The sequence below is a fragment of the Bubalus kerabau genome, chromosome 19, assembly GCF_029407905.1.
Source record: "Bubalus kerabau isolate K-KA32 ecotype Philippines breed swamp buffalo chromosome 19, PCC_UOA_SB_1v2, whole genome shotgun sequence".
Taxonomy (NCBI): Eukaryota; Metazoa; Chordata; class Mammalia; order Artiodactyla; family Bovidae; genus Bubalus; species Bubalus kerabau.
In genome coordinates, this window is record NC_073642.1 from 56689719 (window position 1) to 56702846 (window position 13128).

Consider the following 13128-nt stretch of genomic DNA (forward strand, 5'->3'; position numbering starts at 1 on the left):
TTCACTTTCATCTTACTTGCTAACATAAAACATCAACTGACATTCACATCGGAACTACACTCATTCATCTCTTGCAGGCATAGGCTGTCTATAAATACATAGGCGTGGCAAAATTCAGTGAGAGCATTCTAAGAGAATTCATTGACTGTATGGATTTTATAATAAAAGTTTGTATTTTATATATAGTTTATTTGTAAATTATGTCATAGGCCTTTATATCTGTAAATATGTGCGTGTATATGTACATTCCCTCACCCTGGCTGGTTGATAAATATTTTGGCTGGATGTTTAGTGTTGGCTGGTGCTTCCCAAGGTTTGCCTTATGCTTTCTCATTTTCTCACTTTAATGTATTCCACAGAGTAGCCCCTTGTCCCACGAGCATGCGTGCTAAGTCACTTCAGTCATGTCCGATTCTTTGTGACCCTATGGACTGTAGCTCCTCTGTCCATGGGATTCTCCAGGCAAGGGTACTGGAGTGGGTTGCCATGCCCTCCTCCAGGGGATCTTCCCGATCCAGGGATCAAATCTGTGTCTCTTGTATCTCCTGCATTGGCATTTATCTCGTGTCTCCTGCATTTATCACTAGTGCCACCTGGGAGGGCCACAGATGATCCCAAGTCTCCCTCCAGGCAGCAGTGGGCATGAAAATCCAGTGTCCACTTTGATATTGCCCAGACACTGGGTCACATGTCTCCCAGGCCAGTGCAGAGAGGATGGGGCCCTGGAGCGCAGAAGCATGATTGGGATGCCCCCCTCAGCAACAAGGCCCAGGGTACCATCCAGAGGACCATCGGCAGGGGCTGGCTGTGTGAGTGAGGTGTGGAGCCAACTGATGGAGTGATGGATAGGGTGTGGGGAGGAGAGGAGGGTGTCAAAAGCTGTCTGGAGGGACGAGATGGGGGAAGGACAGGGAATTGTGTGTTGAGCACTTTGAGTTGGCAGTGTCTTGGGACTTCCCAGCTGAGAACAGATCTGGAGGTTTCCAGCAAGAGGTTGGGGCTGGAGATAATGGAACCTCTGCAAACAGATTGGAATGAAAGCCGTGGATGTGTATGAACTTGTCTGGGGCCAAAGGAGGGAGTGAGAAGAGGGCTGGGTGCGTCTTGAGCTGAGCCCAAGGGCCAACCAAACCACAAAGGCTGGGTGTGGCAGGCGTGGAGGTCATCTGGGGTGAATGTCCTGAGGTGCTATGAGGACCGAGCTGTCTGAGGCTGGCAGACTAGTTGGCAGGCTCCCGCCAATACCCAGGGGCAGGGGTGTGTGTGTGTGTGACCTAGGATGAGAACAGCTGGCTAAGACGAGGACACCAGAGTCCACAAGCTCTCTCAGGTCCAGGATGTGATCCATGAAACATGGGATGTGAAGAGACGAGGGCTCAGGCCCACATCACAGAGGGCTGTGCTCGTGTGACAGCGTGGTGTTGCTGGAGGAGCCAGGGAGAGGAGTTGAGGAAGCCTCAGGCCAGGGCTCTGAGAGGCAGTCAGCACTTGGAGTGGCCCAGGGGGCCAGCTCTGAAGAGGTTCAAGACGGAAGAGGTCTGGAAGGTGGAGCCTAGGACTTGGCACACAGGAAGCTTCCCATGAACCTCTGTGGAAGGAATAAGTGAATGAATGACGGGCTGGCAAGTCAGCGCCGAAGAGCCGTACCACAGTGCGGAGAATTGGGAGACAGAGAGTGAAGATTCCAAGGGGTGATTGGCCAGGTGTCAAAACCTGCAAAGGCCACATGGCACGAAGCCCGTAAGGTGGCCACTGTTCATATGCTAGAGGTAGCTCCGCTGAGTGGCCAGATGCACAGATCACAGAGGCTGGGGAAAGAATGGGCAGAGAGATAAGAGGAGACCCTTTGTCTAATTTTATTTTTTGGCCACACCAAGAGGCATGTGGATTCTTAGTTCCCTGAAGAGGGATCGAACCTGCGCCCCCTGCATTGGACACTCGGAGTCTTAACCACTGGACCGCTGGGGAAGTCCTGAGAGGAGATCCTCTTAAAGAAGTCTGGTGAAAAAGGAAAGGAGACACCGAGGCAGCAGCTGGACAGAAATCTACTGGAAGAAAGATTTTGATGTATGGATATTTATATGCCTTCCTTCCTTCTGACTTCCACCAACCCTCTCCCCTGCTCCCACCCCCTCACATCCATCCATCTGATTTAAGCATCTGATCTGAGGCCTCCAAAGGTCTAAATTGCAGGTCTGGTACTTTCTCGTTAGGTAGCTTTGGGAACATCCACAGGACCATTTTAAGCTGAGCTCCTGCCAGACACAAATCCCATAGCGAAATAGGATTCAATTTACACGAAGTTAAAATTCAAGTCTGGAAAAAAATAAAAGCTGTTGTAAAGAGAAAAACCTTGCTCTGTATGTTTTCTGACCTAGTGGCCAAAGGAGCTGTGGATTCCAGTGGCCAGTGCTAAGGCAGGAACCCTGAGCTCCTAGCACCTGGTCAATGATGCCATGATGAATGGTGAGGAAAACTAGGACTCAGTACTGGTCCATGTCCATTTATTACAATCCTGTCCTGTGTTCCAGAATGAATGGCTTTTTAATACACAACCCGAAGCACTGTGAAAAGCGATCTTAACTTCCCATTTCTTTCTCAGCATATCGAATCTAAAGGAAAAAAAAAAAATCACCAGGTTTAGTACATCCCAGAAAAAGCACCTTTACTAAACAACAGGAAACAAAACGTGCCAGGAATCTGACCAAAGAGACGAAGCAGCAGGTGAGATTCCTGATAGGAAAGAATGACTCCCAACGGAACATAAATAGATTCCCCTCAAAGTACATACATTCACACGGGTGTGTACATACATAGGTAATATATTAAAGGAAATTTGGTTTCTACCATGAGAAGTTTACTCAGAAATAATAAATCAACATCTCACCTGAGACAGGGAGGTCGGGGCGCTGCAGCCATGGTATAAATTGAGGTGCACCTCATTGCTGCACACGCCTCCCCACTTTACACTATATACACTTGCTGGGTAGTGGAGACTGGGGCGAGGGTTTCTCCCTGCCCCTCCCGCCAGGACCAGCAGATCCAGTGTTTGTAGAAAAGTGAGCCAGGGAAGGCAGGTGGCTATATGGCCCGGGAGCCCACCCTGCAGAGCCCAGGAGCTGGCTCCAGCGGGGAAGGCAAATGCCCGAAGCCACCTCACCTGCCTGGAGAGCCGCTTCGGCTCTGGGGTGAAGGGAAGCACTCAGGACCCCAACAACGGCATGACAGCAAGCCTGCCTCTGGGGTCCACCCACGGCCTCCAGATTTTTGTAGTTTGGCCAGCGGGGGCTTCTCCTGGGATCAAACGGCTTTGGGGAATAGAGTTTCCAGACCCACCAGGGCTCAGCCCTGGGAACTTGTGTACGTGTGTGTGCACATGCCCTAGTACACACATGCTTCAGTGGAGGTCAGCAAGTTGCAAACAAAAGTGTTCTACAGGGGCGCGCTCAAATAGTGTCTGCTTTGTCACTGCGTTCTGAGTGTCCCCATACCAAAGTGGATTTGTTCAAAAGATACCGGTTGCTGGAGGCTACAGATACAGAAGACAGGTTGTACACCAGCGGGGCGCAACCCTCTCAAGGCTTGGCACAGCATTTTTAGCAACAGAACAGAAGACACGCACAGAAACCCTCTCCTCCTCCTCAAACCCTTTCCTGGCACTGCAGGCAGACAGGGAAAAGGCCATGGTGATCAGCAGGTGCGATCCAGGAGCTGTGGGCCAGGAGCCAGGTCACACACAGCCGTACTCGTACCACACCGTCTGCTGGTCGCCACCCGGCTCGGGGGATGCTGGTGTGCTCTTGGAGCTGCTCCCACGCCCGAAGTCCTCGGGGGTCCGGCTGCCCTGGGGCGCCAGGTCCAGAGACCTGCCTGCGACCTTAGCAGGGAGGCCCTCGCTGTGGCCCTGCCCCAGGACCCCGTCCCCTTCTGAGGGGCTGAGCCCCCCTCGGACGGGGGGGATGGTGGCCAACTCCCCCGGGTGCAGGGGGCCTTGGGGCTTAGTCCTGGGGGCCGGGGCTGCAGCGGGGGAGAAGTGCTGGAGCTGTGAACTGCTGCCGCCACCAGTGGCAATGGCTGGGGACGTGGCGGACTGCTGCAGGGGCGCCGGCCTCTCCTCCTTCGGGGGAGCCAGTGAGAAGCGCCTCAGGTCCAGCGGCCGGCTTCGGGGGCTGGGGCCCTGACAGGAGCCGCCAGCCTTTCCCACAAGTGGGGTCCGCTCACGGGCCAGGCCATGGGAGCCAGGGGCGGTGGAGCTCTGCAGGTTGTGGCTGCCTGGGTCTCTGCCCCCCGAGGCCTCAGGACCCCCCAGCTCCTGTTTGCAGGCCTCTGGCCCACTGGCCCGGAGGAGGTCAGCGGAGGCCAGGCTGAAGGCCCGGTTTAGGGATGCACTCCGGCTGGCAGGCGTGTGGGAAGCGGGGGGCATGGCGGCCTGCCGGGCTCTGCCCAGGGACAGGCTCTGGGGTGGCTGGGCCTGCCTCTGGGGGACACTGGGCATGGCCTCAGCCTCAGCGGCTCTGAAGTTCGGCTTTACATACTGCCCAGGCTTCGGTGGCTTTCCCTCAGAGGTGCAGACAGGCATCTTGACGGTGGGGGCCACAAAGCTGGTGGGCATCTTGGCCCCTTCTTTCCTGAGCAGTGGGCCTGGCTGGCCTCCAGTGGATGGGAGATCACTGGCCTTTCTGAAGTAATCACTCAGCAGGTCATCCCGGCAACTGGGAGCATCCTACAGGGAAGAGAAGAACTGAATGAGTCCAGGGGCTGTGTGACTTGGTGGGGGGGTGTGACTTGGAGGTCCCTCCTCCCACCCAGGATCTCCCCTGGGCTGCCCACACGGCCGGGACTGAAGTTTCTTGCTTGGCCTGTCGAGGGCCTAATGTCCCCACTGCACACACTGTCCCGGTCGGGTGGGGGTCAATGTGAAATGAGGATCATTAGGGAGCTGACCCAGGCACCATTCAGTCGCCCCCTAACTTCACAAGCAAGAAAGCATATTCAGAGAGGAAACGACTTCCCACAAAGCTCATCCATTTTATGAAAGGATCAGGACAACAGTTTTGATCTGGGTCTCCTTTTCCACCAGGCGGCAGAAAGCTGGCGGGCAGGACTGGATCTTCTTTGTCAGCCCACCAGGCTCAGACACACTGCAAGCACCTTCCAGTGGGGCACAGAGAGGAAGACAAACAAGGCCAGCTCCGCAGAAGCCAGAACCAACCACACACAGCATCCTCACTGCCTCTCAGATCCTTCTCCTGATTTTAGGAAGGGGAGAGGCAGGCACAAGGGGCAGAGGAGGGAGGGGGAACCAGAAAGGCCCAGGAGAAGGCAGAGGTGGCCCAGCCCTCCAGATTGTCCCCCGTGCCAGGCAGCCACCACCTGGCTGGGCTTCCCCTGGCCAGAAACCAGTATTCTCTGTCACCATCCTGGGGGCAGGCGGAGCCCCTGGAGCCAACAAGCTCGGTGGGCCTGTTCAGGTCAACTTCAGCCTTCTGCCAGCACCTCACAGCCTAGAGGAGTCCAGCTAGAGGTTTCTCCCGAGGCTGGGGATGGAGCAGGGGAAAGGTCAGGGCCGAGAGCTGCTGCAATCAGACCCCAGCTGGCTGGGACCTGTCAGGGGGGAGTCAGCCTGCAGGATGGGTCAGCAGCTCAGGAACCACCTGCCAACAACTCCTGGCCCCTGAAAACATTTGCACGCTCAGCTTGACAAAGGCACACTCTGCTGTTTCATGTTAGCCTGAAGCCTTACTCTTGGGTGTGTGTGTGCAGTAAGAACCTGGGTCATCAATATGGACAAGAACCATTTATCAAGTACTTCCCACATGTCAGGCACCGTGCTAGGAACCAGGGGTGTAATCCAAAAAGCTTAAATTTGAAAGCAACCTTGTGCGAGAGTTGTTTAAGGTTGTATGAAAACATCACTTAATATGTACGAAAAGACTTCCCAGGTGGTTCAGTGAGTGGTAAAGACCCTGCCTGCCAATGCAGGAGACATAGGTTTGATCCTTGGGTCGGGAAGATGCCCTGGAGTAGGAAATGGCAATCCACTCCAGTATTTTTGCCTGGAAACCCCATGGACAGAGGAGCCTGGCAGGCTACTGTCTATGGGGAGGCAAAGAGTTGGACACGACTTTGCGACTAAACATATGTAAGAAAACGGAGGTCACAGAGATTAGGCATCTGAAGAACGGCAGACTGAGGATTAGAGCCTATGGCTGTTTGACTCTGGAGCTGTCTGCCGTGCCTCCTGGCCCCTTTCTACACGCTTCTAGTTAGCCTCTTCATCCCCACTTTCAGGAGGCCACCCAGGGAGCTCATCGTGTGACTCTGCTCTCCCAGCATCACCAGTACTCAGGGAGTGGAGGCATGGGTGGCTTCTCTAGGTCTGATCGGGGGAGGATGGAAGTGTCAGGTGGGGCTTGTGGGGACAGCACCTGGGCCGATGGAGGGGGAAGGAGGTGGCTCTCAGAGGCTGAGCATCAGCTTCCAACAGAGACTGCTGCAGTGAGACAGCTTTGGCATCATTTAGGCTGAAAAGGGACATGTGCTGATAGCGGCCTGAGCAACAGTGTCTGTATAGGTCTAAGCTGAGTGCAGAGAGGCCGTGCCCCTTGTAAGCAAGGGGACCTGACCCCTGAGATCTGTCCAGGGATAGGAAACCCACTGGGACAGGCACACAATCAGAAATGGATTGAGGAGAAGAGCCATCCAATTGCAGGTACCCTCGATTTCTGGACTTTTCTCATTTGCTCCATCAGGTCAGTGCCCCTCAGCCTGTGATGCCTGGACCCCCAGTGACAGTGAGAGCACCATCTGGGAACTCGGCAGAGATGCAAAAATCTCAGAATCCCTGGGGTCCAGCCTGTGTCCTGCCAGGTGAGTCTGACGAACGCTAGAGTTTAAGTGCCACTGCATCAGACCATAAACTTCTGGAGGGCAAGGTTTTGGTCCTTCTCAGCTTGGTTTCCCTAGTTTCTAGCCCACAGTAAGTGTTTGATAGACAAATAAATGAAGAGGGGGAGGGGCCATGTTTTATAATTCTTTGGCACCACCCAACCACAAGACCAAGCATCTAGCAAGTATGCTATAAAAATTGGCCCATTTGCTTTGTTTTCTGAGAGCAGGCAACATACATATGGCCTAAGGCACAGTAGCTGCTCAATAAATATCTCCAAGACAGATATTTTGTGTTCTCTGTGTCAATGTGACGCATTAATGGGGGTCACAGAGTTTACCATGTGGCTACAGAAAGTTCAACTGTATTTATTTAAGGGAAATGAGATGCCATCATTGAAGCCTTAAACCTTAAAAGATCTCAATTATGGAAAAGACCATGATGCTGGGAAACATTGAGGGCAAGAGGAGAAGGGGGCGACAGAGGATGAGATGGTTGGATGGCATCATTGACTCAATGGACATGAATTTGAGCAAACTCCAGGAGATAGTAAAGGACAGGGAAGCCTGGTGTGCTGCAGTCCATGGGTTGCAAAGAGTTAGACATGACTTAGTGACTAAACAAGAAGAAGACAATATATAAGCCATCTGTTCAATAACCCAATAGCTCATGAGACTGAATTTAGACAGTATATATATAAAAAAAAGGCAACCCACTCCAGTATTCTTGCTGGGAAAATCCCATGGACAGAGGAGCCTGGCAGGCTATAGTCCATAGGGTCGCAGAGAGTCAGACACAACTGATTACGCACATATACACATGTGAAAGAACAGATGCGCAGCTTCAGAAAAGCTAAATGGAGACACTGGAAAGGTGACATGGGAGGGAATCTTAATACAGGGGGTGTCTGGGCTTAGATCTGCAGAACCGAGGTTAGCAAACCAGAGCTGTGGGCCAGGTCCAGTGTGGGGCCCCTTTTTGTATGGCCTGTGAGCTAAGAATAGTTTTTATACTTTAAATGACTGGAAAAAACTTTTTCTTAAAGAACAATCTTTTGGGACATGAGACAACTGCATGAAATTCAAATGTCTATGTCCATAAGTCAAGTTTTATTGGAACACAGCCAAGCCAACTCATTGACAGATGGTCCAGAGTTGTTTTCCTACTAAAATGGCAGCGTCGAGTGGCTGCAACAGAGACCGTCCTGCCTGGGAAGCCTCAAATATTTACTCTCTGGCTCTTTATAGAAGAGACTGATCTCCGCTGGTGAGGGCTCAGGGGAAGTGGGCATGCAGAGCTCTGCCTCAAAACCTGGTGAGATGCTAAGCCCAGAGTGGGTGCTGGGCACATCTCTCAAGAAGCTCGCAGTGGTGAGCACACACCATCCCCGCCCTCCATGCCGGCACCAGGCTCTGCCCACTCACTCCACAGATGGAGCAAACAGCCTCCGAGGTCTGGGGCTGGCTGCCAGCACCAGGACCTGCAGGCTCGTGGGCTTCCTCCCCATCTTAGGAGCCCCACACCTAGGCTGCCCCCCGTTCCATCTCTGTATTTCTGCTGCCACAGTTTCTGCCTGCTATCCCAATCCTGGGAGTATGCAAGGGATGATGAACCCGCTGTGTCCCTTTGAGCCCCAGGGTCACTCACAGGGGATGGGGAGTCCCGGTTGCTCTCCTCCAGGAACTCCTCCAGGGTGACCATCTCGCTGCTCGGGGAGGTGGAACAGGGCCGCACCCCACCGTGGGGCTGGGCTGTGCTCCTCTTCTGGACACCCTCCTGGGGGAGAGGCCCATTCCGCGGTGGGGGGTACTCATGGCGGCCGAGGGCGGGGCGCCCCGGGGTGCTGGCATCCCGTGGCAGAGTGGCCGTGTCCCTGCTGGGGATCAGGTCTTCGCTGCTGAAGCTCTCGGACCTGCCGTGGAGCTGGTCGGAGGAACCTGGAGTCAGGGCGGGTGGCACAGAGCACACATCAGACCTCCTCTGCCTCCAGTGGGCTCCGTGCTGCCTGCCGCTCACCTACAAGAGGACCCTGCCCGAGAACCCAGGGCACACTTCTCCCAGGCTGGGATTCTCCACGTGAAGAACACTCTGGGATGCTTAGAACTCGGAACAAAACAGTTTGAGATAAACGTGGAAGGTTTCTGCTAAAGTTCATACTGTTAGTAGTGCTAAGGTCCCTGGTGGCTCAGCTGGTAAAGAATCCGCCTGCCACGTGGGAGACCTGGGTTCGATCCCTGGGTTGGGAAGATCCCTTGGAGAAGGGAACAGCTACCCACTCCAGCATTCTGGCCAGGAGAATTCCATGGACTTTATAATCCATGGGGTCACAAAGAACTGGACACGACTGAGCAACTTTCACCACACTCATTAGCTCTCATCCATTCATATATTTAAAAGCTTTACTGAGCGCTTGCTATAAGCCAGATGGTCACATGGACACTAAGAAGTGAAAAAAATTTGTTTATGGTCCCGGGACAGCAAACACATTCTTTTCAGACGTACAGGAAACATTCATTAAGACAGACTATATTTTGCACTATAAAATCAACTTAAAAAACCCTGAGAATCAAAGCCACTCTGTTCTCTGACCACAGTGGAATGGAACTAGAGTCACAATCCCCCTTCTAAAGATGAAGTAACTCGGATTCAGAGGGTGGGTGATTCGCCTAGGTGCCCAGACTCTGTCAGTTGGGGGTGAAGGGATTTGAACTAAAATCCGTTTAAACTCTCGGCCTGCACTTGAAACCACGTGATGTGGCCTTGGAATGCAACAAATGTCGAATGCGTGGAAGGTCTTGGGGAACTGTATTTTAAAAATTACAAATATAATAGAAACACAAAGACCCACAGACACTGCCAAGTGCCCAGGAGGAGGGCCGGCTCACCTTTCAGGTTAAGAGGTGAGCTGCCGCTGGACGCATTTCTACTGCTCTCCAAGCTCCCCGGCCGGGATGCTGAAAGGAAATGCCAACATTCAGTCTAAAGGCCCGTGACCAGGTCTAGCCTGGACCAAACCATCTAATCTGAGAAAAATTATGGAACAAAGTCACTGCAGAAGTGGAGCTGAGCATGCCCCGGAAGGATGAGCTTCGGGACACCCCATGTTCTCCCATGAGGATGGCTAACTTTCCCGAGTGCCAGGTATGGGCGTCCAGAAACGACTGTGTGCAGTTTTTTGTTTTTTTAAAGTTAGGTCTAGGGCTGTGGCTTCAAACGATTTTGTTAATGAAGAAACTCTCATGCAGAACTGAGAAAGCAGATGTAAAAAGGGCTGCTCCGGGTGAGCCGAGGGTTGGGTGCAGGTCCCCACCCCTCTTCCTGCACAGATCTTCCTGGAACACGTGTGAAATCTCCTGCCTAGGTGACATGCAGCTCGGTGAGGGCGGGAGCCAGGAAATGGTGGTGTGTGTTCACGTGCGTACATGTGTGCAACTTCAGTTCCCTGATCCCGGGAGGAGGAGCTGGGACCCTCAGCAGGACAGGGAGCACTCGCTTTTCCCAGCTGTCTGCTGTCCTTCAGCCAATCCGTCTCAAATTCACATCTGCCCTGGAGGGAACAAGTGACCTTTATGGTGACGAGTGCTGGAGGGAACCAGGCCTTGGGGCTGCTGTCTGTGCTGAGCGTGTCTGCGGTGGCTCTTGGATCAGAGACTGAGTGCCAGGACCAGGGACGGTGCCCCCCTGCCCTGCCAAGGGCAGGCTGTGCCTTCAAGGCCTGTGGGCCACCCCTCTGGGTCTCCTCCGCCGGTTGCACTGGGCACCATTGCTCTTATCAGCCTGCCCTGTATCACTGTTTGTCCTGCTGGACCGTGAACCCCCAGGGGACAGGCCCTGTGCTTCTGTCATCTCTGCATCCTCCCAGCACACAGCTGGTGTTGAGCGCACCGAAAACGGAAGACACGCTGCTTACAAGCCACCTCCCCCCACCGCCTGCAAGTTTGCTCTTGTTCTTCTGGGTCTTTAGGGCACCTAGTTCCCAAGTGCTGATGTGTTTGCTGCAAATAGCATGCATCTGGAAAACACTCACTAGCAAACCGGGTTTGGGGGTGAGCCAAAAAATACACGTTTTTTTGGTGCATAGTATAAAAGCAAAATAAGTCCTCTTGTTGAGAAGGGAATTTTTGAAATTTAAAAATGCACATCCCTCTTTAGAAAGGAAATTAAGTTTCATTAAACAAAACTTTGATATAAATCAATGGGACCCAAAAACACTTTTATCTAACTGTTGCATCAAAAACCCCTTGCCCTTCTTTTTCCTGAAAAGAGAAGCTCAAGGAATCAAATACTTCGGAAGAAAACCCTTCTGGTCAGCTGACAGCATAAATCAGGCTACTCCAGTTTACTGAACGTTGCAGGAGATCCTTGCGATTGTGTTGCCCACCACTCCGTGCAAAGACATAAGGGCTCCTTGTGTCAACCTGTGTCACCACAGAGCCTGTAAACTGGGAATGTCTGTATCATAAAATTTTTAAGAGATGCTAGCTAGTTCCCACACACTGTTGATCAGAAGTAAACTGAAATAAATGCAAACTTTGAGGGTTTTTTTTTTTAAGAATTATCTTCCAACCTTCCTATGACTTCTGTTTTGCAAAATTAAAAAAAAAATCCACTTTTAATTTTTTGAGAAAGTTAGTATAATTTTGGTTTCCCTTCCGCAGAAATTTACAATATGCCTAACTCAAATGGCAAGGACTTTTAACAGTTTCTAAGACTAAATGTAACTTGGAGCCACTCTGCAAGTGAGGGTGGCAAGAGATCTTCCTGAACTCAATGCTCCCTGTGTGGGTCACCGGAACACCCTGGCAAACATGAGGGGTGCTTTAAGGCGAGCGAAATTAAAGTCTCCAGAAGTGGGATGCTTCATAAGTAGTGAGTTCCTCGTCATTGGAGGTATGTAAGCAGAAGTCAGATGCTCAGGCCCCTGGGGAGGGGAAGGAAGGAGCTTGGACGAACTGTAGACCCATCCCCACTTCATACAACAACTCCATTTTCACCTGTTTTGTGTACTGGACTTCTGTGCAGGACTTAGCTTGAGGGAGAGGCACTACTGCTGAGAACAAGACTGAGAATCCAGGTGGAAGGGCGTGTCGCGCTGACCACTCACCGTACTGCCTGGGGTGAAGGAACTCGAGCTCCAGGGACGGCTCGCAGAGGCTGTCGTCGGAATTATAGCCTGTGGTGAAAACGGGACAATGAGTCAGGGGTTCTGGAACATCCATGGGGAAACTTGGGCCCTCTGCCAGACGCCCACCTCTGAACCTCGCCTGGCACCTGGGTCATGGCAGCCCTTGGCTCGGGGTGAGGGGGGCGCGTGGACCTGGCCTCTTCTGTGCCTCCTGCTGGTATAAGCCTCATACTCCTGACTCCTATTTAACTTTAAATCCCCTTTCCGCCTGTGCAGTGACTGGGGCTTGAAGGCTACAGAGTGATCTGGCCTAACACAGCAAAAGGAGCTGAATATTTAGGACCCTGGGGACCACTTCCCAACCTCCAAGGCCAGGCTGTGCCGGCAATTCTGGTCTGGGGGCCACGCTGCCTTCGGGTCATAGGAGGAGGGCAAAGGAAAGATTCCAGCACCTGACCGGAGAGGCTGACTCCCTGGAGATAGCCCTGCCCTAGCAACTCCAGAAACAGACCCGGAAACGCAGGCCAGCCATCCACAGCCCTATCCGAGAGGGACTCAAATGCCCTATGCCTCGGACCTGCGAGTTTCTTTCCGACAGTAGACCCTGGGTCCCTCCAAAGTGGCAAAAGGGTTTCCAACCCACCCCTGACTCCAATTATAAAAATTCTGGTTGTGAGAGACACTCAAAGTTAGGTATGATCTTCACACTACTGTAAATAACTATAGGTAACTAATAAGGACCTACTGTATGGCACAGGGAACTCTACTTAATACTCTGTAATGGTCGATTTGGGAAAAGAATCTAAAAAAGTGAATATATGTATAACTGATTCATTCTGATGCACCGCAGAAACTGACAATCACAACACTGTTAATCAACTATGCTCCAATAAATTTAAGTTAGATATGATCTAACGGCTTCCTTTACAGGTTCTGTCTCCCAGGAGATGACAGCGGGACAACTCCTTTGTTTAATTCATTGAAGGTAGGAGAATCCTACTTTTTGTGTTCTCCCTTAATGCCCAATGTGCTTCCCTGATGGCTCAGTAGTAAGGACAGCGCCTGCCAATGCAGGAGACACAGATTCGATCCCTGAGTCGGGAAGATCCCTCGG

General features: G+C 52.3%; 1 protein-coding gene across 8 annotated transcripts in view; it reads right to left on the reverse strand.

The window, feature by feature from the left end:
* Window positions 1–2487: 2487 nt before the first annotated feature.
* The window catches only part of CCDC88C (coiled-coil domain containing 88C), a 143566-nt gene continuing 132925 nt past the window's right edge, over window positions 2488–13128 (reverse strand). For 4 of the 8 annotated variants that reach the window (XM_055556493.1, XM_055556492.1, XM_055556495.1 and 1 more), the window contains 4 exons: window positions 11994–12062; window positions 9775–9843; window positions 8537–8826; window positions 2488–4723 (listed from right to left, as the gene is read on the reverse strand). In XM_055556493.1, coding sequence (XP_055412468.1) covers window positions 3731–4723; window positions 8537–8826; window positions 9775–9843; window positions 11994–12062 — 1421 coding nt within the window. In that variant the 3' untranslated portion in view covers window positions 2488–3730. Of the gene's footprint in view, window positions 4724–8536; window positions 8827–9774; window positions 9844–11883; window positions 12063–13128 lie in introns of those variants that run through there. The other 4 variants (XM_055556494.1, XM_055556497.1, XM_055556500.1 and 1 more) reach the window with 4 other exon arrangements.